The 27,295-nt window shown below is 39.6% G+C and overlaps 1 protein-coding gene across 1 annotated transcript in view; it reads left to right on the top strand.

Annotated features, from left to right (window-relative positions):
• Nucleotides 1-27,295, top strand: part of LOC126262833 (uncharacterized) — a 267,488-nt gene that overhangs the window by 194,749 nt on the left and 45,444 nt on the right. Inside the window, exons 12-13 of the mRNA XM_049959686.1 lie at nucleotides 7,022-7,182; nucleotides 25,402-25,618. Coding sequence (XP_049815643.1) covers nucleotides 7,022-7,182; nucleotides 25,402-25,618 — 378 coding nt within the window. The remainder of the gene's footprint in view (nucleotides 1-7,021; nucleotides 7,183-25,401; nucleotides 25,619-27,295) is intronic.

Genomic DNA, 27,295 nt, shown 5'->3' with positions numbered 1-27,295 from the left:
GCTTAACACTCTCTGATTCCTTCCCCACACATCTTGGGTTGCAGATCATACTATTATTTGTAGTTACCAGACCATGGTTTCATCCCGACTGGTTTCTGGTTGCCAGGCTTACGGCTCAGTGACTCTGGCTTTGTAACTGTGAGATCCACTACACCATTGTGGTGTGCTTCTGGCCACAGGTGCCTTTCGTACTAGTCATGTAGACGGTCTCCAGCAGCAGAGCTGACAGTCATTAGTGGAGCCCTCTATTTCATTAAACAGGTCTCCCTTGACCATGTTGTAATACATACGGATTCAGTGAGAAGTCTCCAGTCTATTGACTGATGCCATTCTTGCCACTCTTTGGCCTCCACTGTTTATGTTGTTCTTGTTGACCTTCATCGTGCTGCCTGCTCAGTTCTCTCTCTCCAGACCCCAAATCGTGTGGATATCCAGGGAATGAACTAGCCAACCATTTGACTAGAGCAGCTCGTATTAGCTCCACGTTCACTGCTGATCCCAGGTGTGGATTTGCTAGTGCAAATGAGATCTCTGCTCACTTGGAAATGGAATGGCACCTGGTGGGCTACTGCCCTATCTAATAAACTCCACACAAGCAAGGAGACTACTGCAGCATGCCAATCTTCCTTTCGCTTCTCCCTGAAGAAATCCACAGTCCCGTTCCAGGTTAACCCGTTGTGTTCTAAGTTTTGCACTCCCACAGAGCCATGGGTATGCCCTCCTGCTGACTTCTCTATTTCCTTCATCTTGCTTGTATTATTGATATCAGAACAGATGTTCATTACATTTCTAGCCTTCTCACTTTCACTGTTATGAATCTCCCGATCAGAAAACCTTCTCGGTGGATCTCTCTACTTCTGTATGCACCACTCGTCGTTGAAGGTCTGATAACCCTGTTGTCTGCCCCCCCCCCCCCTCCCTCCCGCCTGTCAGTTCCTCTGTAAGATCTAATATGTCAAGTGCTTTGTGTACTCCTCATCAGTAAGCATCATATCAGTCTGTTTGTGGGGAAATGTCATCACACTCGTAACAAGGTTCTGGCTGGGCACAAAGCTGATTAGACGCAGTCCATTGCCATTAGTTTTCACACGTATACGCTCATCTCCCATTTATTGTCCTATACATTTATTCCTGTCCCACACTGGCATTGAAATCGCACAAAATTATCTTAATACTTCTGTTACCAATGTTTTCCCACTGTTCTTTCTAATTGTTGTAAAAATCAGTTTTCTCCTTCTTGTTGCTTACATTTATTGGTGCTTATGCATAAACAAAGGTTATTTCTCCATGCTTTTGCTGAACAGTGAGACATGCTGATTGCATTGAAGTTTTTCACCAAATGGTTATTCACCACAAATTCTGCTCCATGTTCATGCATTCCTCCATAAAAGATTACAGGTTTATTCTCACATAAAATCGCTTCCTCACACCATTTAGTTTCTTGTAATACAGTGACGTTGACTTTATGTTCCTCCAACTTGCACACTGTGATTTTGGCAGCTCGGCTCCTGGGCTATATATACTTCTAACATTCTATGTGCCGACCCATAACCCAATCTGTCTAGCCATTTTCATCTTATAAGATTCTATCCTGCTTGTAGACACATTTGTAAATTTACTGACCTTAATTGCCTTAATCCAGATTTTTTTTAAGTACAGTGGCTTAACAGATAAGTACTTGGAACAATTTTAAATAATAAAGTTGACATTGTTGAAGTTAAATTACAATTAATGCACATTTATTATTACAGGAGACTTACATGAAAATCAATTTTCCAGTTAGAAATTCCAGTTTAGTTCAAAATTGATTAGCAATATGTAATGACTCCAAGGAGTGTAACATAATCACACAAGTGACAGTTCATAACTATACATGTGAACTAATTCATTGTGCTTTATACAAATGAGAAATGTCATACTATTGACTGTTTCCTCCTAATTTAGCTCAGCAATGACTGACTGTGGCCCCGTTCACTTTGCCTGTCTATGGACTGACATGAGAAGTATTTATGAAGTGTTAAAATACAAATTAATTACATATTCAATACTGTAAAAGACATGAACTGCAAGCAGTACTTTGACACACCAGCCATTCAGCTTATTTCATTTAGCTATTGGCCCTATGTACTTAAAATTGTATTACTGTGAGGCTGTCTGTCGTGAGCTGATTTTTAGGCACACACTGTTCTTCCATGTTTTTTAAATAAAACCCTCCCAGACATTTTTAGAATCTAAAAATTTATGTTCATGACATTTCATTAATTTATTATTGTAGCAGAAGTATACATTTTTCAATACATAACAATTAAGTAACACACATTAATGGTTTGCTTCAGGGAGTTCACGTAAGTTGTTGTTTCCATTTTATACACGATATTTCAACAGTTGCACAATTGTCATCTTGAGGTGTTGCGAGTTGTGTTGTTGTGTACTCGCTGTCTGGACTCCAAGAAGACTGAATTATTGAAGGTCTCACACTGCTTATTCTTGATATTCTGTGGTGCTCTTTTGTTTTTCAGACCCCCTACAGATATTTGGTGATAGCACATTCTCTCAATGTTTCCCAGTTCTGGCTTTGTTGTCCAGCAAGATCTTTATAAAGTGATTGCTGGACCCAAGCCTTGTTTAAATTGAAACTTCAATTCCTGTTTCTTAGGTTTTCCAACATCTTCATTTTGTTAGCCTCCTTAATTACACTGTCTTAGAAAGTTGTTTGCACTATGATGCAGGTTTTTCGATTCACTTCTTGATTGTATTTGAGGCAGTGCTCGGTGACAGCTGATTTGATTGATTGCGTCTGATGTTGTTTGCATTTGTGACTGTTGTAATAGTCTATCCAGATTGAAACATACCACATTCACATGGAATACAGGACTGACCAGGCTTTTGGAGACCTAGATAGTCCTTAACATTACAAGAAGACTTCTTAACCTTTGTTGACTGGAGCAAAATACACTGTTTTTTCTTTTCTTCTCTCTCTCTCTCTCTTTTATTAAAAGCAGGCATGGACGGGGATCAGCCTAGCAAAGATATGGACTGCAGATGGATAAATCCATTGAGATAAGCAACTTTGACAAAGGGCAGATTATTATTACGCAGAGCCTGTGAACCAGTATCTCGAAAACAGCAAAGCTGGTCAAATGTTCACATGCTACTGTCATGAGCATCTACAGAAAGAGGTAGGACAGTGTAACTACCACTAGCCACTACATGGTTGGACGAACATGACTCTACAGAAAGAGGTAGAAGGACATTGAAACTACTGTTTGGTGCTACATGGTTGGACATACATGACTCTTCAGAGAACATGGGGTTCATAAGCTTGAGGGCTTGTCTGCCCTGTAAAGTAGAATAGATGGTGATCTGTGGCATCTCTGCCGAAACAGCACAGTGCGGGTACACACATAAGAGTTTCAGAGAACACAATTTAGCTTATTGAACGTAGAGCTTCAGAGAACACAATTTAGCTTATTGAACATAGAGCTTCACAGCAGACCACCCCTTCACGTTCTTACATTGACCCAGCAACATCATCATTTGTGATTGCAGTGGGCATGGGGCCATTGGGATTCAACTATTGATCAATGGAAATGTGTTGGTTGTTCGAGTGGATCACCTTTTTGGTATAGTACATCGATGGTTGTCTCCACAAATGCTGTCATTGAGGTGAAAGGCAGCTTGAAATGTTCAGCATGCCAAGGGTGCAGGCTGCTGAGAGCAGTATTATGCTGTGGTAGGCATTCTCCTGTGCTTGCATAGAACCTGTTGTGGTAATCGAAGACACGCTGACAGTTGCAAACAACCTGCATCCCTTCACGTTTGATTTCTTCCCTGATAGCAATGTCATCTTTCAACAATATAATTGTCCATGTCTCAGAGACAGAACTGTGTTACAGTGTTTTGAGGAGCATTATAGTAAACTCATGTTGATGTCTCGGCGATTAAATTCTCCTGATATAAATACTTTGAGACCCATCTGGGTCACTGTTGGGTGCCATCACTACCTATTATTTACACAAATTACACGACCTATGCTTGGACATCTAATGCCACATACCTCCACAGGTATGCCAAAAAACTGTTAGATCCCTGGTATGCAGAATCAGTGATGTAATTTGTTCCAAAGATGGACAAATAAACTACTAAGCAGGTGGTCATAATGTTTCGGTTTATCAAGGTATTGTCCACGTACCGGAATAAACTCATGGTTTAAACTTGGTGGATTCTAGTGTTTTTGCTTCAGTTTGTTTCATTCATAGGTTTGCAATGGCAAGATACATATTACCATTCCATTGTTCATAATACTTTCTGTAGAACATACCTAAATAGTTCAGTGAAATAATCACCATCTTTTCTGTGACTAGTTCCATGGAGTCAGAAAGCGGGATTTCGAAAGAGAGAGCCTGCATCGAAATTGACCCTAATATTCATACCGTGTACTGCAGTTGACTGAAGTGGTGTATTAAAGGAGTGGAGTTGTGAATGTAGTATTCACACTTCCCCATATATTTGCTGTGAATGGATGTAGGTGTGCTGTGGGTCTTAAGGGAATGTCTTCCTTGTGTGGTTTGGGAAGACTATATAACTGTGATGGTAAAGGTTGAGCTGAAGCTGAGAAAAAGAAGTCAAAATTGCTTGTCTTCCTTATGCTGGGCCAGTATCTGTAAAGATCGGTAGACTTGTGTGGAAATGTGGCATCCAATGTATTTCACTCCCATCAATGAAAGGAAAAAGTCATCTTATTCGAGATGATCTAGGTCTCGGGAAATCCAGGTGCGTACAACACATAAATTCTGATGTGAAATGTGTTACATGGCGTAGATTATTAGAACAATTAAGGAGAGATACAAGGAACATCAGCAACACATGTGACTAAAAAAGCCAAGGAAATCCACCTTCATTGAGCACTGCCTCGAAAGTAATCATAAAATGAAATACGATGGGATCAGTTTCGTGGTACAGACACCAGTTTCTGAGATGGCATAATTAAGGAGTCTATTGAAATAAATGTTGAAAAACCTAATAAATGAGGACAAGGCTTAGGGTCTGGACTCAATTAAGATCTCACCAGCCTTAAAGTCCACCCAAGCTTGGAAATGCTAAGAGAGTGTGCGTTTCATGGAAAATCATTGCGGGCTCTGAAAAATGAAAACTCGTCAAAGGACATCACGGGCATTGTGAGTCAAAATTGGTTCTAAATAGCAGCACTGGCTGGAGTTCAAGCAGTGAGAGCACATAACAGCTCAACATGCATCACATGGAGAGGAAAACTATGTTGGTTGTCGCAATAATGTGTAAAAGCAAAAAATGGCTAAGCTGAACTTCTATAAGCACACTATTAATCAGTGACACTAAGAAATTCTTAGAGTGCATTCAATTTTTTGAAAGGTTTGAATTCTAAAATTTATATAATTATGGTAGACTACAATATTTTACATGTTATATGTCAGGGTATTACACTTTTAAATACACATGTGTTCAGATTTGAGTTTTGTGGCTTACAGCCCTGAACATCTGCACCTGAAATTAAATTATCTACCGACCTTGCTGGTGCAAATCAGTTGAACTTGTGCGTTGTTACACTCTTAGATACCCTGGAATTGAAGTACTGCAATGTATCAAAACTTTCTCAAATAAATTCAAAGAGTTTCTTCTGTAACAATCTCTCAGTGTTATTAATCAAGGTACAGCAGCTTTTTCCATTCAATATTTTACAAGTTAGGGGACTGCCACGTGGCTATATATCTCAACTTCTGATATTAAATTGATATTAATGTCATTTCAGTATTCTTCTGCTGTTTTTCCCCAGTGTCACCATATTGTTATACTGCATGCATTTATTCAGTAAAATCTGCGGAACTGGGACAACAACGCAAGGAATATACACAAAGCCATTACCTGTACCTCATTTCTTGGTGAAACTGTGATCGTCACTCCATCTTCAAGGCACGTGATGATCCTCTCTACACTGGTTACATGCAAAAACAGACAGCAAAGCCTCCAAACAGCTTTGTGTTTATAATTACTAAATAATTAAATCGCTTAACTATTGCAGCCACCATTCATCAGCTAGGTAGACGTTGGGTTGCACTTCCTTTGCCAGAGTGATATGCGACACCTTATTGTGTGGGAGACAATGCCTACAAATGAGATATTTCAGTGCTAAAGTACACACTTATGAGTGAGGTTGAGTGTTGAAGCACATTTTATTTTGACCACTTTTCTTGATAAAATGTTTCTTCACAAAATATTTTTACTGTTGTTATCAGCCACTTCTTAGTTACATAATGAACAATAAAGATTGTAAAATATGGATTACAATGATGTTTTTATATTTTACATACATAAAACATTTGAATAATCTTAGTAAAAGAACGAAGAAAAAATAGTATTTTTATTTTGAGTGATATTAGTAGAGGAAGTGGAACTTTCTACCTTTTTACGTTTCACTTGCTTGTTGTGTCGATCATAGAGTTAGTGTGTCTTACCATGGCCCTTCCATATACTACAACAGGGGACAGTCAAATGAAAGTGAGATAAATGAAAAAAGTAAGTAAACTGTTTATTATTTCAAAAGAAATTGCCATAACTGCTAATACATTTATCCCATTGTGAGACGAGATGATCATTGTTTTTTCCTGGCTGTCGATTTGCTTTGGATGAAGAGGTGTATGGTGGGTACAATTGTTCTGTAGACAGCCACAAACATTTATCCATGAATTATTGTGACAGTCTTATCTCATAATCACAGTTACGGTGGTTACTTTCAAAGTAATAAACAGTTTACTTACTTTTCTCCATCTGTCTTGTTTTCATGTGATTTCCCCATATACAATCAGTTTACATAAAATAAGAAGTAGACACGTTCATTGTACAGCTTTAATAATAAGTATATCCAAAATAGTTTTATATAATGTGTTGCTGACATGATTGGTCAGTATCTGAAAAAAAACTATGATTATTATATTGTATTTTGAGTTGCTTTATATCATTACTAAATTTCATTTGTCTGAATTTTCAGCTATAAGCAATTTACTGAAAACTGGCAGTTTCATGCCACCAGAATTGTGGTTATTGGAGAGAAAAATTCTTACATTTATGGACTCTAATGGAAATTGTGATTCTTGCCAACTTTACTATTATCGGCTATGCAAAAGCTTCCATCATCTAAAACATGGGCATGTAAGTGATTTAGTTGATTTGTGTTTGTTAACCAAATTTATGATCACTCATCATTTTTTGTTTTCATATATGAACAATTTCGTCTTTATGTTATGACTAATGTTCTTGAAAATACTGTAGTTGGACTTAATACCTACAGCTTGGAAGCTGACTTGGTAAATTTGGATGATGACTTTATACATTAACTCAATTAAGTAGATGCGTTAATACCATCTTGAAGTTCAAATATTTGTGTGTGGGGGGGGGGGGGGGGGGAATGGTAACGAGCAAACTTAAATATTGATTTTTATTTTGTGAGGATATGAGGCTGAAGACTTTAACTAACTGAGCATTTGTGTTATAATAAAGTAAAACATTTCTTTAAATATGTGGTTTAAAGCTTTTGTGGTACAGGAAATGCTTAAAGGCTACTTATAAAAGGGTTGGTTTGAACACCGCGATACTTTACTAGACGTGGTCCTGTTGGAATAGAATAGAATATTTTTATTTGCCTTTCAGTATTTTTCATACAATTGGCTTTGTCAAAGTTTACAGTAGAGTACAGTTAAGCACAATAAACACTTACATACACAGAATTTATAGCTTATTTAAGAATTGAAAACATTTCTTTATCACTTATTAAAAGCATATTATAATGAGTATTTCCTAGGAATTCTTCAATTGCATAGAATTCACTGCATTTTAACCAGTTTTGCAATACACTCTTGAATTTATTAAATGAGGCTGTACGAGCTGAGTATGGTAACTTATTAAAAAAATGTATGCACCAATGTTTATAGTTATTATGGACAACAGCTAGCCTCAAGAAAGGAAAATCCAACAAGCGACTATTTCTGGTATTGTGTGTGTGTACATCACATCTCATGCTGAATTTGTCCAGATTTTCGTTAGCATACATTAAACAGTTATATATGTACATGCTAGGTACTGTCATTACACTGAGATATTTAAAGTGGTTTCTGCAGCAATCTCTGGGTGCTAATCCTAGTATACATCTGATGGCCTTCTTTTGCCATCTGAAAATACATTGGAGGTGGCATGCGTATGCCTTCCTCTGACCTTTGGACTGACTGACCCAGCTAGTCATAGAAGGAACTGTAGTTTAATGTAAACTGTTTTTAATGTGTCTTCTGCTACGGTCCTCTTGGTATTGTCTCATCATAACCACACTCCAGTCAAACTATGAAAGCATGGTCATCAATGAAGTATGACACTTAGTGCTGACAGCACCTTTGATACGAACACCAATATACAACCAGAATAGAATTGAAACATTATTCGAATTGCTGACCTGCAGGATGCCAGCCAGTGACACTATCAACTGTGCCACACCTCATGCACCACGGCTTGTGGCTTTGCTCCCTCTTCTGCAGGAACATCGACCCATTGTTTAAGATGTTCTCCGTAGGACTGATTACAGCACCCTGGTTTCAGATGTTGTCAGTGGGCTTCTGTATGGCACCACTAAGGGATGCTGGAGTTCTGGTCATAAGGAATCCTGGAGTTCTGGTCGTATTGTCACCTCCTATTCCCTGTGATGAGTATCAGAGGTGGTCTCCCCTTCCCCTTGTTAAAGCTTTGCGAACATCTAATAGGTCTTCAGTTTCATTGAAAAGACACCATTGCCGATCTGTGTTCCTTTCGTCTTCTTGATGATGGCTCGTAATCCTTGATTTTGTGTGTAAAGATCGAAACTTGACAAAGGATACAATACAGCCCGAAGTAGCACTTTAGTAACTTTTCCAATAGTCATCTTTCTGCACATATAAAAATCCATAATAAGTTTCCTGGGCTGTATCTCACTGGCCGGTGCTTGGTGTTATAGTGTTCTTGGACTTCCTCTGAGTATCCAGAGTCCATACAGGAGCCAGCTGTCTTGCTTCTTTTGTCCTTGTGATGAGGTGTTTTGCATAGTCATCTTGAGTATTATCAGGTTCAAATGGGGACAGTATATCAATTGTCATTTCGACCTCACAACTTTGGAGCAGAAAGAACAGTGTGAAGCATGTATTGTCTTGCTTCACTGTGGTGTACGTGAATGTCTGTATGGGTATTATGGTATTCCAGTCTCTGTTAGACATCAGTACACATCGACAGCATATCTGCCAGCATCTTATTAAAGCATTCTGTGATGCTGTTCATCTATAGGTAGTAGACAGTTGTCATCCTGTGGGTGCTGTCACAACATGACATTACCTCTGATACTACTCTCAACTGGAAAACTTTTCCACCATTGGGGATCATTTCACAGGGTGCTCCCTGCTTCAAAATGATGTCTTCTACAAGGAACTTTGGAATTTCTGGAGCTTCAACAGTGGGCACAGCTTTGGTGACAACATAGTGGATGAAATAGTCACTCCAGACTAATAACTATCCATTCCCAATTGCCTACTTCAGGACTCTCACCAAGAGGCTGATTTCAAATGGGTGGAATGGAGTGTTACTGGCATTCCTTGCAGTGGCTCACAAAGTCTGTAATGGATCAGTAGAGGCCAGGCCAGTGACAGCTACATCTGATTCTTTCTAGACTGTTCACAAATCCCAGGTGACTGAATGTAGGAGTGTCATGAAAATTCTTCAGGACAGATGACCATAGATGAGCTGGGATAGTGAGCAGCCATTTCTGGCCTTTTGGGTCATAATTCCCTTTATGCAGTGTTCCATTTATTGATTACAATTCTCATGTAGTCAATTCCTCCTCTTTCGAGGCTTCTGTGGTTTTCATCGGTGTTCGGTCCTCTCTCTTTTCAGACGCAAGTGAACTGGAATTTCGTCCATGCTTCCGTGTTCTGCCAAGGAGATCAATGAAAACCAGTCAGTGTTTGCATTGGCTTTTGTATACCCCTGTGATCTCACACTCCTGAAGCCTCATTGCCCATCTTGCCAACTGATTGACAAATGCTGTAGGCTAGTCAGCGAGCACAGAGAACGATGATTCATCACAACAGTTTTTTGCTAAACGAATACACCTGGAATTTGTTGATGGCCCAAACACCACCACACAGCTATCCTGGTGCAAATGTTGATTGTGACTATAATTTAGTACTGTAGTCCATCAGACAGAAGATTATTATCGATACTTCATGTGCGCAGACACAACATTGCCAGACATTGTTTATGGCATCTCTCGCCTCGTCGCTACTATTTGTGTGTTCGTTAGTAGCAAAAATAAAGACCTCATTGTGGTCTTCAGTCCAGAGACTGGTTTTATGCAGCTCTCCATGCTACTCTATCCTGTGCCAGTGTATTCATCTCTTGGTCTCCCTCTGCATTTTTTTTACTCTCCACCCTTTCCTCCAGCACTAAATTGCTGATCCCTTGACGCCTCAGAACATGTCCTACCAACCAATCCCTTCTTTTAGTCAAGTTGTGCCACAAATTCTTCTTCTCCCCAATTCTCTTCAGTACCACCTCATTAGTTACGTGATCTACCCATCTAATCTTCAGCATTTTTCTGTAGCACCACATTTCAAAAGCTTCTATTCTCTTCTTGTCCAAACTAGTTATCGTCCATGTTTCACTTCCATACATGGCTACACTCCATTCAAATACTTTCAGAAAAGACTTCCTTACACTTAAATCTATACTCAATTTTAACAAAGAAAAAAATCATGCATTTTTGTAGTTGCAACAACAGACCAAAAATACCATCAAAAATCCATTATTCTCGTTTTGCTTTTGTTGATCTTCATCTTATATCCTCCTTTCAAGACACTGTCCATTCCGTTCAGCTGCTCTTCCAGGTTCTTTGCTGCCTCTGACAGAATTACAATGCCATCAGCAAACCTCAAAGTTTTTTCATTTTTTGTCCCTGGACTGTAATCCCTACACCAAATTTTTCTTTTGTGACTTTACTGCTTGCTCAATATGCAGATTGAATAACATCGGGGACGGGATATAACCCTGTCTCACTACCTTCCCAAGCACTGCTTCCTTTTCATGCCCCTCGTCTCTTAAAACTGCCATCTGGTTTTTGTACAAATTGTAAAAAGCCTTCCGCTTCCTGTATTTTACCCCTGCCACCTTCAGAATTTGAAAGAGAGTATTCCAGTCAACAATGTCAAATGCTATCTCTAAGTCTACAAATGCTAAAAACTTACATTTCCCTTTCCTTAACCTATCTTCTAAGATAAGTCGTAGGGTTGTATTGGCTCACGTGTTCCAGCATTTCTATGTAATCCAAACTATCTTCCCCGAGGCCGGCTTCTACCAGTTTTTCGATTTGTATATAAAGAATTTGTGTTAGTATTTTGCAGCTGTGACTTTATTAAACTGGTAGTTCAGTAATTTTCACCCCTGTCAATACCTGCTTTCTTTGGGATTCAAATTACTATATCCTTCTTGAAGTCTGAGGGTATTTCACCTGTCTCATACATCTTGCTCACCTGGCTGTTTAGTTTTGTCATGGCTGGCTCTCCCAAGTCTATCAGTAGTTCTAATGTAATGTTGTCTACTCCCGGGACCTTGTTTTGACTTAGAGGTTTCAGTGCTCTGTCAAATTCTTCATGCAGTATCATATCTCCCATTTCATCTTCATCTACGTCCTCTTCCATTTCTATAATATTGCCTTCAAGTGCATCGCCCTTGTATAGACCCTTTATATACTCGTTCCACCTTTCTGATTTCCCTTTTTTGCTTAGGACTAGTTTTCCGTCTGCACTCTTGATATTCATACAGGTGGTTCTCTCTTCTCCAAAGGTATCTTTAATTTTCCTGTAGGCAGTATCTATCTTACCCCCAAGTGATACATACTGTTACATCCTTACAATTTTCCTCTTAGCCATCCCTGCTTAGCCATTTTGCACTTCCTGTCGATCTGATTTTTGAGATGTTTGTATTCCTTTTCACCTGCTTCATTTACTGCACTTTTATATTTTCTCCTTTCATCAGTTAAAATCAGTATCTCTTCTGTTACCCAAGAGTTTTACTAGCCCTCGTCTTTTTACCTACTTGATCCTCTGCTGCCTTCACTACTTCATCCCTCAGAGCTATCCATTTTTCTTCTACTGTATTTCTTTCCCCCATTCCTGTCAATTGTTCCCTTACGCTCTCTCTGTTCCTTTATGCTCTCTCTGTACAACCTCTGGTTTAGTCAGTTTATCTAGGTCCCATCTCCTTAAATGCCTACATTTCTGCAGATTCTACAGTTTGAATCTACAGTTCATAACCAACAGATTGTGGTCAGAATCCATATCTGCCCCTGGAAATGTCTTACAATTTAAAACCTGGTTTCTAAATCTCTGTCTTGCCATTATATAATCTATCTGAAATCTTCCAGTGTCTCCAGGCCTCTTCCATGTATTCAGCCTTCTTTCATGATTCTTAAACCAAGTGTTAGCTATGATTAAGTTATGCTCTGTGCAAAATTCTACCAGTCGGCTTCCTCTTTCATTCCTTACCTCCAGTCCATATCCTCCTAATACTTTTCCTTCTCTTCCAATTCCTACTATCGAATTCCAGATCCCCATGAGTATTAAATACTCATCTCCCTTAAATATCTGAATAATTTCTTTTATCACATCATACATTTCTTCAATCTCTTCATCATCCGCAGAGCTAGTTTGGATATAAACTTGTACTACTGTGGTACATCTACATCTACGTGATTACTCTGCAATTCACATTTAAGTGCTTGGCAGAGGGTTCATCGAACCACAATCATACTATCTCTCTACCATTCCACTCCCGAACAGCGCGAGGGAAAAACGAACACCTAAACCTTTCTGTTCGAGCTCTGATTTCTCTTATTTTATTTTGATGATCATTCCTACCTATGTAGGTTGGGCTCAACAAAATATTTTCACATTCGGAAGAGAAAGTGGTGACTGAAATTTCGTAAATAGATCTCACCGCGACAAAAAACGTCTTCGCTTTAATGGCTTCCATCCCAACTCGCGTATCTTATCTGCCACACTCTCTCCCCTATTACTTGATAATACAAAACGAGCTGCCCTTTTTTGCACCCTTTCGATGTCCTCCGTCAATCCCACCTGGTAAGGATCCCACAACGCGCAGCAATATTCTAACAGAGGACAAACGGGTGTAGTGTAAGCTGTCTCTTTAGTGGACTTGTTGCATCTTCTAAGTGTCCTGCCGATGAAACACAAACTTTGGCTCGCTTTCCCCACAATATTATCTATGTGGTCTTTCCAACTGAAGTTGTTCATAATTTTAACACCCAGGTACTTAGTTGAATTGACAGCCTTGAGAATTGTACTATTTATTGAGTAATCGAATTCCAACGGATTTCTTTTGGAACTCATGTGGATCACCTCAAACTTTTCGTTATTTAGCATCAACTGCCACATGCCACACCATACAGCAATTTTTTCTAAATCGCTTTGCAACTGATACTGGTCTTCAGATGACCTTACTAGACGGTTAATTACAGCATCATCTGCGAACAACCTAAGAGAACTGCTCAGATTATCACCCAGGTCATTTATATAGATTAGGAACAGCAGAGGTCCTAGGACGCTTCCCTGGGGAGCACCTGATATCACTTCAATTTTACTCGATGATTTGCCGTCTATTACTACGATCTGCAACCTTCCTGACAGGAAATCACGAATCCAGTCGCACATCTTAGACGATACCCCATAGGCCCGCAGCTTGATTAGAAGTCGCTTGTGAGGAACTGTGTCGAAAGCCTTCCGGAAATCCAGAAACACGGAATCAACTTGAGATCCCCTGTCGATAGCGGCCATTACTTCGTGCTAATAAAGATCCAACTGCGTTGCACAAGAACGGTGTTTTCTGAAACCATGCTGATTACGTATCAATAGATCGTTCCCTTCGAGGTGATTCATAATGTTTGAATACAGTATATGCTCCAAAACCCTACTGCAAACCGACGTCAATGATATAGGTCTGTAGTTTGATGGATTACTCCTACTACCCTTCTTAAACACTGGTGCGACCTGCGCAATTTTCCAATCTGTAGGTACAGATCTATCGGTGAGTGAGTGGTTGTATATGATTGCTAAGTAGGGAGCTATTGTATCAGCGTAGTCTGAAAGGAACCTAATTGGTATACAATCTGGACCTGAAGACTTGCCCCTATCAAGCGATTTGAGTTGCTTCGCAACCCCTAAGGTATCTACTTCTAAGAAACTCATGCTAGCAGCTGTTCGTGTTTCAAATTCTGGAATATTCCATTCGTCTTCCCTAGTGAAGGAATTTCGGAAAACTGCGTTCAGTAACTCCGCTTTAGCGGCACAGTCGTCGGTAACAGTAGCATCGGCACTGTGCAGCGAAGGTATTGACTGTGTCTTGCCACTTGTGTACTTTACATACGACCAGAATTTCTTCGGATTTTCTACCAAATTTCGAGACAGTGTTTCGTTGTGGAAGCTATTAAAGGCATCTTGCATTGAAGTCCACGCCAAATTTCGCGCGTCTGTAAATTTTAGCCAATCTTCGGGATTTCGCGTTCTTCCGAACTTTGCATGCTTTTTCCATTGCCTCTGCAACAGCGTTCGGACCTGTTTTGTGTACCATGGGGGATCAGTTCCATCTCTTACCAATTTATGAGGTATGAATCTCTCAATTGCTGTTGCTACTATATCTTTGAATTTGAGCCACATCTCATCTACATTTGCATAGTCAGTTCGGAAGGAATGGAGATTGTCTCTTAGGAAGGCTTCTAGTGACACTTTATCCGCTTTTTTAAATAAAATTATTTTTCGTTTGTTTCTGGTGGATTTGGAAGAAACGGTATTGAGCCTAGCTACAACGACCTTGTGATCACTTATCCCTGTATCAGTCATGATGCTCTCTATTAGTTCTGGATTGTTTGTGGCTAAGAGGTGAAGTGTGTTTTCGCAACCATTTACAATTTGCGTGGGTTCGTGGACTAACTGCTCGAAATAATTTTCGGAGAAAGCTTTTAGAACAATCTCGGAAGATGTTTTCTGCCTACCACCGGTTTTGAACAAGTATTTTTGCCAACATATCGAGGGAAGGTTGAAGTCGCCACCAACTATAAACGTATGAGAGGGGTATTTATTTGTTACGAGACTCAAATTTTCTCTGAACTGTTCAGCAACTATATCATCGGAGTCTGGGGGTCAGTAGAAGGAGCCAATTATTAACTTAGTTTGGCTGTTAAGTATAACCTCCACCCATACCAATTCACACGGAGTATCTACTTCGACTTCACTACAAGATAAACCACTACTGGCAGACACAAACACTCCACCACCAATTCTGCCTAATCTATCTTATCTGAACATCGTCTGAGACTTCGTAAAAATTTCTGCAGAACTTATTTCAATCTTTAGCCAGTTTTCTGTACCTATAACAATTTCAGCTTCTGTGCTTTCTATTAGCGCTTGAAGCTCAGGGACTTTCCCAGCACAACTACAACAGTTTACAACTACAATTCCGACTGTTCCTTGATCCAAGCACGTCCTGTATTTGCCATGCACCCTTTGAGATTGCAGCCCACCCCGTACTTTCCCAAGGCCTTCTAACCTAAAAAACCTCCCAGTCCATGCCACACAGCCTCTGCTACCCGTGTAGCTGCCAGTTGAGTGTAGTGAACTCCTGACCTATTCAGCGGAACCCGAAACCCCACCACCCTATGCCGTAAGTCAAGGAATTTGCAGCCAACACGGTCGCAAAACTGTCTGAGCCTCTGATTCAGACCCTCCACCCGGCTCTGCACCAAAGGTCCGCAGTCGGTTCTGTCAACGATGCTGCAGATGGTGAGCTCTGCCTTTATCTCGTAAGCAAGACTGGCAGCCTTCACCAAATCAGATAGCTGCTGGAATCCAGAGATAATTTCCTCAGATCCAAAGTGACACACGTCATTAGTGCCGACATGTGCCACCACCTGCAGCTGGCTGCACCCTGTGCTCTTCATGGCATCCGGAAGGACCCTTTCCACATCAGGAATGACTCCACCCGGAATGCACACTGGATTTCTTCCCCTCCTTAGCCGCCATATCCCTAAGGGGCACCATTACGCGCCTAACATTGGAGCTCCCAACTACCAATAAGCCCATCCTCTGCGATTGCCTGGACCTTGAAGGCTGAGAATCATCCTCTGAAATAGGGCAGGCAGCTGCATCTGGCTCAGCCAGAGACAGTACCTGAAACCTGTTTGTCAGACGCACCGGGGAGGCTTTCTGATCAGCCTCCGGGGACATCTTTCGCTGCCTGCCACGCCTTGGAACGACGTCCCAATCAGCCACAGGGGAGGGCTCAGGCCCACTGTAGGCAACAACCGGGGCAACCACAGCGGCAGACCGATCTGGGGACAGACGGGACGAGGTTGACATCCCCGTGATACCCAAGCCCGGCTCCCCACAGTGGTGCCCATTGGCAACAGCCTCAAGCTGCGTGACCGAAGTCAGCGCCGCCTGCAGCTGTGAGTGAAGGGATGCCAACTCAGCCCTCATCTGAACACAACAATCACAGTACCTGTCCATTCTAATCAATGTTGAACAACAGTTACTGAAACACGAGTCCGTGTCTAGATAACGCAAGGGAAACACGCAAAGAATGTATGAACTAACCTGTACAAATGCCTAACGACTGCGCTACAATCTGCCTGAATTTACAATTACAGTAACTAAAACTCGAAGATACACCTCCTATACGAAACTCACACGCAATGTAAGTAAGAATCTACGAAGTAAACACAGAAAAGAAGCTATATACGTATCTTTCTGCGCTGTCGATGTGCACCAACTGGGAGCTCAGGCCACACTGGTAGGTGCGGACTTTGTAACTAACTTGGCTTTACAGTTACTACTTGTAATACACTTGACTGCAGCAAATCGGCTATTCCTTGCACATATGGGTGCCCGATTAACAGAAGTGCTTGATTATTGAGTTTCTGTGAAATTTAGTTTCAACACTTAGGGACTACAGTTTATTAAATCCAAAATTGTATTTAATAGAGAACTTAGTTCTTACATGTGTTTATATCAGTAGTACCATTCGCTGTGAAATGCAGTCTGAATTTTTAGTTTTTGCAGTGATGATACACGACGCCGGCATGCAACCATTTTACAGGCATTGCATCAATACTGCATTTATCTGGTTGTTGGATAGTATATTCCAGGAAAATGTTTGCAGCTTCAGCACCAGCAATGTGAGAAATCATCATGCTGTCTTCTCCTATGCCCTCTTCTTCATCAGTTTCATCATTACTTTTCTGCACAGTTTTGATTATTGCTTCATGTGTTAAAATTTGATCTATCTCACAGTTTTCTCATTTCAGATACTTAGGGACATATTGTTCATAATTTCTCCTCCTGAATGTATAGCATTGCTTAACATTGTAATTAACTAACAACATTGTTTCGCGCATCATTTATGCTTGAGTGACTAGAGGCAGGATGTGGGCCAGGTTACAGTGAGACCAGACAACTGAGAGCCATATTAATGACAGTTAATGTACATAAACTCAAAAAATTGGAGAGAGCTACTTGCAAGGGAAACTCCCCATTGCACCCCTCTCATATTTATTGGTAAGAGGGCCCAGCAGTCAGCCCATCAAAAACTGAACACAGATCAAGCACAAAAACAGGGAGAAGGTGTACTGGACTGTAAAAAAAAAAAAAAAAAAAAAAAAAAAAAAAAAAAAAGAGAGAGAGAGAGAGAGAGAGAGAGAGAGAGAGAGAGAGAGAGAGAGAGAGAGAGAGAGCAGTGAACGGTCCAAGAACAAGAAGTGCAATATAGAGCAGCCGGGGAGAGAAATCGTGTCATGGTTAAGTGGTGACAGTGTTGGACTGCCATGTGGGCAAATCCGCACTCCGCTTTGATAAAATTTGTGTCTGTATTGTGGTGTAACAGCCATTTGCAACAGTGAGGCGTAAGATAGGGACCTATAATGACAGCTGACACTGCACAACTACTGTTACTAGCAGCCGAAAGGAAGTGGCTTTCGAATGGGAACCACAAATGTTTGATGACAAGGCGACAAGTCAACCAAATTCTTGCATCGGTTACGTATTCTTACCACATAAGTCATTTTCTATAACCAGTGTATAGTATGACAACTGCCATAACTACAGAAAGAGAACAAACATTTCAGTGAGCAGACGGACAGTTCATAATGTTGAGGGGGAAAAAGAGGAAGTCTTGAACACGGCTCGCCTGCTTGGCAGTCCAGCACCCTGGCCACTTAACCATGATGCAGTTGCTGATTCAAGCTGCTCTTTATTGTACTTCATGTTCTTGGACCGTTCGCTGTTTCTATTTAGTTTTTCCACAGTTCAGTACTACACCTTCCTGTTTTCAAGCTTGATCTGTATTCAGTTTTTGGTGGACTGTCTACTGGGCCATCTTACCACTAAATCTGAGGGAGATGCAAGGGGGGGTTTCCCTAGTCACTATTTAATAAGCTGAAGGATCGTTAAGTCGAAACAACAAATATTAGCATTATTATCTAGTTCTGTGACAAAAAAATAGAATAATTTTTATCTGTATGTCAACAGCTTATAATATGAAGAAAGTACTTGTAATTTGATGGTAGGTCAGTGGCATGCTCCCATTTTAAAGTCTTGAGTGTTTTGCTATTATACTAAAGGGAAGACACCATTCACATTGCTGTCAGTGTCTGGTGTAGAAAAATTTTTTCTTCGCTGCTTGAATTGTCACTGTTCTCTCCCATATGTATAAGTAAATTTTTGACCCATTCTTTCACAAGGCCTTCATTGTTAGCTTCCTCTACGATTACACTTGCAGTGCTGTCCGCAATTTTTGCCGAGGTCTCACTTGTCTGTTGATTGATAACTTCCATAAGAAGATTCTTAACTTCGGGGTGGTAAATTTTTCCTTGTTTACAAAAACATAATTTTTATTTGCAGTCATACACCTTCAGTGGCATTAAAATGACAGTTGTATGGAGGAAGCTGAACAAGTCTGAACAGAGCAAGTTATGATTCACCCTTCTGCTTTGACCCATGATGACATATTTCAAGTAAATAGCATAGTTTGCACAAGTTAGTAAGACAATGCTGCGTTGGAAATATCTAGCTCGTCTGTAACCTCTTTTTATGAAAAACTTCACTCAGTGCAACATGTAGCTGTGCATATGAGAAGCAGGCCATCTCAGTCCTGTGAAACCTGACCTGAGTGTCTTTTACAATGGTACTATGAATTGTATTGGTCATTTTGCTGTGAGTCTATAACAGAGGTAGCACTGTTATTTACAAGTCTTTTAGAGCAATATTAGCAGCACATTCCACCGTGTGTGTGTGTGTGTGTGTGTGTGTGTGTGTGTGTGTGTGTGTGTCAGCAACAGGATGTAAGGCAGCAGGCAGACAATATGTGTATAATCAGTTGAAATAATTTTGCCAAATCATGACACAAAATGCACAAATCAATTTAAAAAAAGCAGCAATCATAATCTCAGAAGTCTGCGAGATGTCTGTTTTTAAAATAAAAATAATGTTGTTGTACATTACCCACAGTCAGAATCACTTGAAATAATGTTCAGCAACTGTAGCTGAGTCTTCTCTCATTATGTCACGTTTGTTGGCTTTAGACAACTCTCAACCAATCACCCACCTTCATCGTAACTTAAGCCTCAGGCTACACTACAATCCAATGGTCACTACTGTGTTCATCTCCACCCCTGAAATATATATATATATATATATATATATACGAACGAAAGCGCTGGCACGTCGATAGACACACACACACACACACACACACACACACACACACACACACATATATATATATATACAGAGGGAAACATTCCACGTGGAAAAATATTGTTGTTGTTGTTGTGGTCTTCAGTCCTGAGACTGGTTTGATGCAGCTCTCCATGCTACTCTATCCTGTGCAAGCTTCTTCATCTCCCAGTACCTACTGCAACCTACATCCTTCTGAATCTGCTTAGTGTATTGATCTCTTGGTCTCCCTCTACGATTTTTACCCTCCACGCTGCCCTCCAATGCTAAATTTGTGATCCCTTGATGCCTCAAAACATGTCCTACCAACCGATCCCTTCTTCTAGTCAAGTTGTGCCACAAACTTCTCTTCTCTCCAATCCTATTCAATACCTCCTCATTAGTTACGTGATCTACCCACCTTATCTTCAGCATTCTTCTGTAGCACCACATTTCGAAAGCTTCTATTCTCTTCTTGTCCAAACTAGTTATCGTCCATGTCTCACTTCCATACATGGCTACACTCCATACAAATACTTTCAGAAACGACTTCCTGACACCTAAATCTATACTCGATGTTAACAAATTTCTCTTCTTGAGAAACGCTTTCCTTGCCATTGCCAGTCTACATTTTATATCCTCTCTACTTCGACCATCATCGGTTATTTTACTCCCTAAATAGCAAAACTCCTTTACTACTTTAAGTGTCTCATTTCCTAATCTAATTCCCTCAGCATCACCCGACTTAATTTGACTACATTCCATTATCCTCGTTTTGCTTTTGTTGATGTTCATCTTATATCCTCCTTTCAAGACACTGTCCATTCCGCTCAACTGCCCCTCCAAGTCCCCCGCCGTCTCTGACAGAATTACAATGTCATCGGCGAACCTCAAAGTTTTTACTTCTTCTCCATGAATTTTAATACCTACTCCGAATTTTTCTTTTGTTTCCTTTACTGCTTGCTCAATATACAGATTGAATAGATGATGAAACTTACCAAACAAAAGCGCTGGCAGGTCGATAGACACACAAACAAACACAAATATACACACAAAATTCAAGCTTTCGCAACAAACTGTTGCCTCATCAGGAAAGAGGGGAAGGAGAGGGAAAGACGAAAGGATGTGGGTTTTAAGGGAGAGGATAAGGAGTCATTCCAATCCCGGGAGTGGAAAGACTTACCTTAGGGAGAAAAAAGGACAGGTATACACTCGCGCGCACACACACACATATCCATCCACACATACAGACACAAGCAGACATATATATGTCTGCTTGTGTCTGTATGTGTGGATGGATATGTCTGCTTGTGTCTGTATGTGTGGATGGATATGTGTGTGTGTGCGAGTGTATACCTGTCCTTTTTTCCCCCTAAGGTAAGTCTTTCCGCTCCCGGGATTGGAATGACTCCTTATCCTCTCCCTTAAAACCCACATCCTTTCGTCTTTCCCTCTCCTTCCCCTCTTTCCTGATGAGGCAACAGTTTGTTGCGAAAGCTTGAATTTTGTGTGTATATTTGTGTTTGTTTGTGTGTCTATCGACCTGCCAGCGCTTTTGTTTGGTAAGTCTCATCATCTTTCTTTTTATATATATAACAGAGGGAAACATTCCACGTGGAAAAAATATATCTAAAAAGAAAGAAAGTGATGAGACTTACCAAACAAAAGTGCTGGCAGGTCGATAGACACACAAACAAACACAAACATACACACAAAATTGTAGCTTTCGCAGCAAACGGTTGCTTCGTCAGGAAAGAGGGAAGGAGAGGGAAAGATGAAAGGAAGTGGGTTTTAAGGGAGAGGGTAAGGAGTCATTCCAATCCCGGGAGCGGAAAGACTTACCTTAGGGGGAAAAAAAGGACGGGTTACACTCGCGCACACACACACACACACACACACACACACACACACACACACACACACACACACACACACACACATATCCATCCGCATATACACAGACACAAGCAGACAGTGCTTTAGGTAGAAAGTTCCGTGTTGACAAAGATTTCGAAATTGTAACTTCGTTTTCATGTTTCATACTGTCCATTTCTTTGTTGTAGGTATGTTTAGAACCTCTTGTGGAAATTTCAATGCTTTCCTGAAATAGTTTGATGGAGTTTTGAGTAAATTGTCAGTTTGCTGATGTGTAAATCTCATCATACTTTTTGAGCTGAACATCAACATGTTACATGACTGCCAGCGCAGCTAACATCTTACAGATTGTATCCTATCTTATGGGGGCTAAAGATCTCTACTTCACCTAGTACCCACTAGAATAGATAACACACAGCAGTTTAACTGATATGTTATAATAAATTACGACCATGTCCTTTCAGCAGACAACCTCTCGGATCATTTAGGTCATACACTAGTGTTAAAATTTAATACCAAAATCAAACCAAGAAAAGTGTACTAGCACAAGAGAACACTGTCTGCAAACAACATTGCTAAGCTAAAACCAGAAACCTTGGGAATCCGTTATGACTAATCAAAAATAAATCAAAAATAAATGGAACATCTTTGTAGACGTTCTGACTGGCCACATAAATAGTACCATCCCATTACAAAAGTGAGTGTTCAGAAATACACTTTAAAATCAAGATATGTGCCATTAGATGTTAAGACAAAAGATCTGAAAGAAAAAGTGGAAAACATATATAGCTTGCACAGACTGACAACTATGAGTTAAAAAAATCTGCAAGCAGTTCAGGTTGCAGTGCCACGAAGAATTCAGGAGATTAAAAGCAGAAAGAATTAGCCAATAGAAATGAATCTCACATAATGTCTCGAAGTCCTGCTGGTGAATTGTAAATAAAATTAGAAACAACACAATAGAAACTAAAGTTAATAATGTAGAATTCACTTTGAACAATTATGTTATTTCTGACCCCCTTCTTCTTGTAACAATGACTTTATAGATACTCCGAAAATGATACACAGGTTACATTGCAGTCCACTAGTGAACAGAGCTGCAGTACACTACCCGCAGTAAGCACACTTGACATTCTGCAGCTTATTGACAGCCTCAGAAAAAAAATCTGCAGGATTAGATGAAATTTCACCATATCTATTGAAGAAATGTAAATATGTGAAACCATAAGTAAATGTAATACACTAGGTATTTTGTGAAAAGATGAAACTGACTGTAGTCAAACCCTTACACCTAAAGGGGAAACAAAGCATGTTAAGAACTACAGCAAACTGATTGAGAAAACAACATTAAAATTAATCTTGGAACATTACAACAGTGCTGACGTATTAGGTCATTTCCACCATAATTTCAGAAGAAGTCAAAGTACAATGTCAGTGACAGTATAATTTTTTCATTATGTATGTGAAAAAGTAAATGAAAAGCCCCAAGCAGCAGAAGTACACCTAGATCTCTCAAACACTTTTGATAGAGTGCACCATGACATGGTCTTATCAAATATTGTGATGAGTGGTGTCACTGGAAAACTCATGCAAGCTTGAAACTTATTCAAAAGGTAGTCAACACTGTGCAGAAATTATGTATGATAGTGGAGAAATTCTGAGAGGAGATGGTCAAGAATAAGAAATATACATTTTGGCATTTGCGAGGGCTCCATTTTAGATCCATTCCTATTTCTATGTTATGTAAATGATTTCCTGAGTTCTCTAGACGATAAGCATTTGATTACTATATTTATGCAAATGACATACCTGGTTTCTCTTGCGCTGATAGAAACAAATATTATTCACTTTAAACTGTGTAGTCCAAGTTGGCAAAATAGTGTGATTGAAGAAATTCTGCCAAAAATTTGTTTGGAATGTAAACGTTTGGGCTTATACTTTCTTGGAAGCAGCAAGTTCACCATGTCTGCAGAACAGAAGTAACATCCAGTCTATATGTATTCTGAAATTATCACCATTCCTTAGTTCTGAAACCCTAAGGACTGTGTATTTTGCATTAGTATATTCCTCCTTGTTTTAATAGTACTATGCGGTGGGACTTGCAACACAAATACGAAGGAGGTTTTCGTAATGCATATGAGGGCTTTGGGTGGGGATCATAACAAATGTAAAACAAAGAACATGTTCAAAAACTTCTTCGCTAAGTTCAGTATTCTCACACTGTATGCTATGTATATGCTGTATAACTTTATTCAAGTGAAAGAAGGTACTAAGGTTACAAATAGGAACATTGAAATTCACAACCATGATACAAGGCACAGAACAGACTTCCATATGCTTAACAGAAGATTAATGGCAAAATGTGGGAAGATTAATAACAAAAAGCCGCTTTGTCAAAGGAGCTGTTTTTCAAAATTTGTTACCAAATAAACTTAAGATGTTGACGGGGGATGCTTTTAAAAAGTGACTCAAGCAATGACTTCCCAAAAAAGCCTTTTACGCCCAGGGTGTTGTATGAGTGATATGGCTTATTACTGCAGTTAAGGGAAAAAAATTCAGTAATTGGCTCCTGTTTTCTTCCTCTGTCTCTGTTGGATATTTGGTGGTGGTCCCATTTATTTCACGCAGTTTCTCAGCGGCACACACATTTTTCCAACATGTGCTTCTGGTCTCTGGGGAACACAGCTGCAATATCAAACATACAGCCTCACTGATCAGAATGTTTTCCTGATGGGACTGCTGACTTGTAGCCAAAACAAATAACCTGATCTGTATGGGTCCATATGAGATTTCTAGTGGCCTATGAATCATCTTGTCATGGTGCAAGCAAAATGTTTGTGGCTGTCTCTAACTCAGACAGCAGAGTGTAAATAATGCCAACCCAATATAAGTTTGTACTTGTGTTCTTTCTAGGTTATTATTACAGTTACAAACCAATTTTCTGATTATAGTAACAAACATAAGTATACGGAAAAAACATTACATACAACATACCAACTTTACTAAGAAGCATGCTATATAAGAGGTTGCAGCTGTATGATAGGGAAAGAACTTGCAATACTTATTGAGAAAAACTTATGATGTTTTAGAAAATTAAAACTTTTTCCACAAATTCATCAAAAGAATTGAAACAGTGACTTTGTAGCGGGTGTTTCAGTTTGCATCTTATTTTACGTGGGCATGTGGCTGACCTGATGTCTGCTGGAAGATGATAGTGAACAGTCATGCCAGTTTACAAAATTTTGTACAATTTTTGCAGTAAAGTTACTAAACTTACATGTCTACTTAGGGTATGTCAGGATGAATTTTAAATACTGCATGAAATATTTCCTTCTCGGTCCTCATCCCCACCAGTCCCACCTCCCCCCCCCCCTCTCTCTCCCTCTCCCTCTGTTTTAATATATTAAGTCATTGTCTGAGTGTCTTTTAAGTCGTCATTGGGACAGTGTTCCAAGAAGATTGCTTAAAGAAAAAACTTCAGTCTCACTAAGTGCATAGTTCATGTTCTGCAAGTGCATTGATGCCAGCAAGTGCCCTAAAATCAAAATCATTAATATGTTGTGGTATTTGTTTCCCCATTATTTTTACCATAATTCGTTGTTCAAATGTTCACTTGTTTCTACAGCTATCAAGAATAAATAGTGAGTGTAATTTATCTTTGAGAAATTTTAATGTAGTTCTTGCATCTTTTGACTCTTTCTTGTTTCAGTATGACGAAGGATTTCAGCTGTTGTTGGAAATTAAAGATCAACTGATTGATTCATCAACTTTTGAGAATGAACTGTTGCAGCTGGAATGGAAGTTCTTTTTCAGTGTTTATCTTTCTATACCAGAGTGGAAAATACCAACCTCCTACGCACAAGTTGATTGTATTTCAAATGGAGTTGCTGCATTCAAGAGGATAATTGAACTTATTAAACATAAAAGTATGAAATTCCGTCTCTGAAAGTGTGTGATACTGTAACTTACGAGTATATAATCTACTGTAATACATTTTTAATACCAGTCAGAATAATTATGCTACCACAAGTAGTTGACCTTCTAGGTTACCCTTGATGGCTAAGTATTTATGTCACCTAGTTTAAATTTTGTTTTTTTGGCATGTGACTAAAATACACCCCCTCGCCTGCCCAACCTCTCCTTCTAACACATTGTCAGTAGCCACCATTAATGAACTGTGCCTGTAAAAGTGTTTAAGATTTAAAAGCATGAAACACTCCCTCTCAGTCAATCCAGTAATCCTTCCTTGACATTGGGTCTTGGGTGACTTTTCCTGTTCTCTTAAGCCTTCCAAGTCTCTCTTCTGTAACCTCTCATTTCCCCTACCAAAAGGCTAGGCCTAAAAAAATTAGAGTTTTATGTCTGTCATTGTGTTTCTGTCTTGTTCCACACGATGAGCAGATTATCATTTTGTTGGCCACATGTTTAGCTAATTGAACAAAAGTTAACTACTACTGCATGTGAGATGGCAGCAAACAAGACACGCACAAAATGTTATGCTGCCTTTCGAGACCTGAATTTTTTCATCAGACAGAGAGCCGAGGGGTAGAGAAAAATGAAATATTCATATTTCAGGGGGGAATAAAAAGGGCGCAGGACTCTTTAAGTCACAGATGGCACATCTGAACAGAAATGATCAAAATGTGGCACTTTTTTTGTTGTTGTTATTTCATGACACACATTTCTGTTATGCATATTGACATTTTTAAAGAAATAGTAGCTTTGAAATTACCACAGAATTGCACAACAATAATGTTTAAGTGATAGCACTAGCTTTTTAAAACACAGTGGAAAATGCATAAGGAAGTTTCTAAACACAGAAGCTGATAGTCAGTGGTGTTAATAATGGTCTTGCAGACCCCACAGTGTGTGGGGACGTGAGCTCCACATAGACATTACTGACTTATTTAAAAGTGCAATGTAGCTATGGAACCTCATTAAGGAGAAGTGAACAGAAGTGTGCCCGGAAGCATTCAGTGCCCTTTGTGGTTTAATGTTAACAAGGATGATACAGCATGTAGGGGCCACCTTTTCTCATAGCGCATAGATTCCACAAGTGTTATTTTTCTACATAAGCAATGGCTGGTACACCAGCTAGCACTGTGGACTGTGCTATCTTGTTTATTGTGTATATCCTTTGATTGGTGTCGATAACACTTTGCGCTCCTACTGACAATCCCTCAAGTATTTTTGTATGCCTGTGACAGTCACAATGTTACTGTGCAAGTAAACTGATAATAGAAACTGACTCAAACTTTACAATTGTTTACACCAGTTACCTGTCTAATGCAGTTTATTTCTTCTTGCTTTAATGTCAAATGTATTGCTTGTTTTGCATAGGCTGTTTGTAAAGGTATGCATTAAGTTAAAACTACAAATTCTAGGAGCAGGTTATATTTAAGTGATGCCAAAAAGAGAAAATTAATATCCTGCCAAGACTGAGTTAAAAGACATTAAAGATAGATACATTAATCCATTGATCAGCTACATGCCCGGAACATATATAGTAACAAAAGTGAATGCAAAAAAATCGGACAATTTGAAAGTTACAAAATTGAAACCAGTGGAAGACAGTTTGAAAGTTCATAGACGACATGATACCA

Source organism: Schistocerca nitens, chromosome 6 (genome assembly GCF_023898315.1).
Source record: "Schistocerca nitens isolate TAMUIC-IGC-003100 chromosome 6, iqSchNite1.1, whole genome shotgun sequence".
NCBI lineage: Eukaryota > Metazoa > Arthropoda > Insecta > Orthoptera > Acrididae > Schistocerca > Schistocerca nitens.
This window is presented reverse-complemented; position numbering and strand designations above follow the sequence as displayed.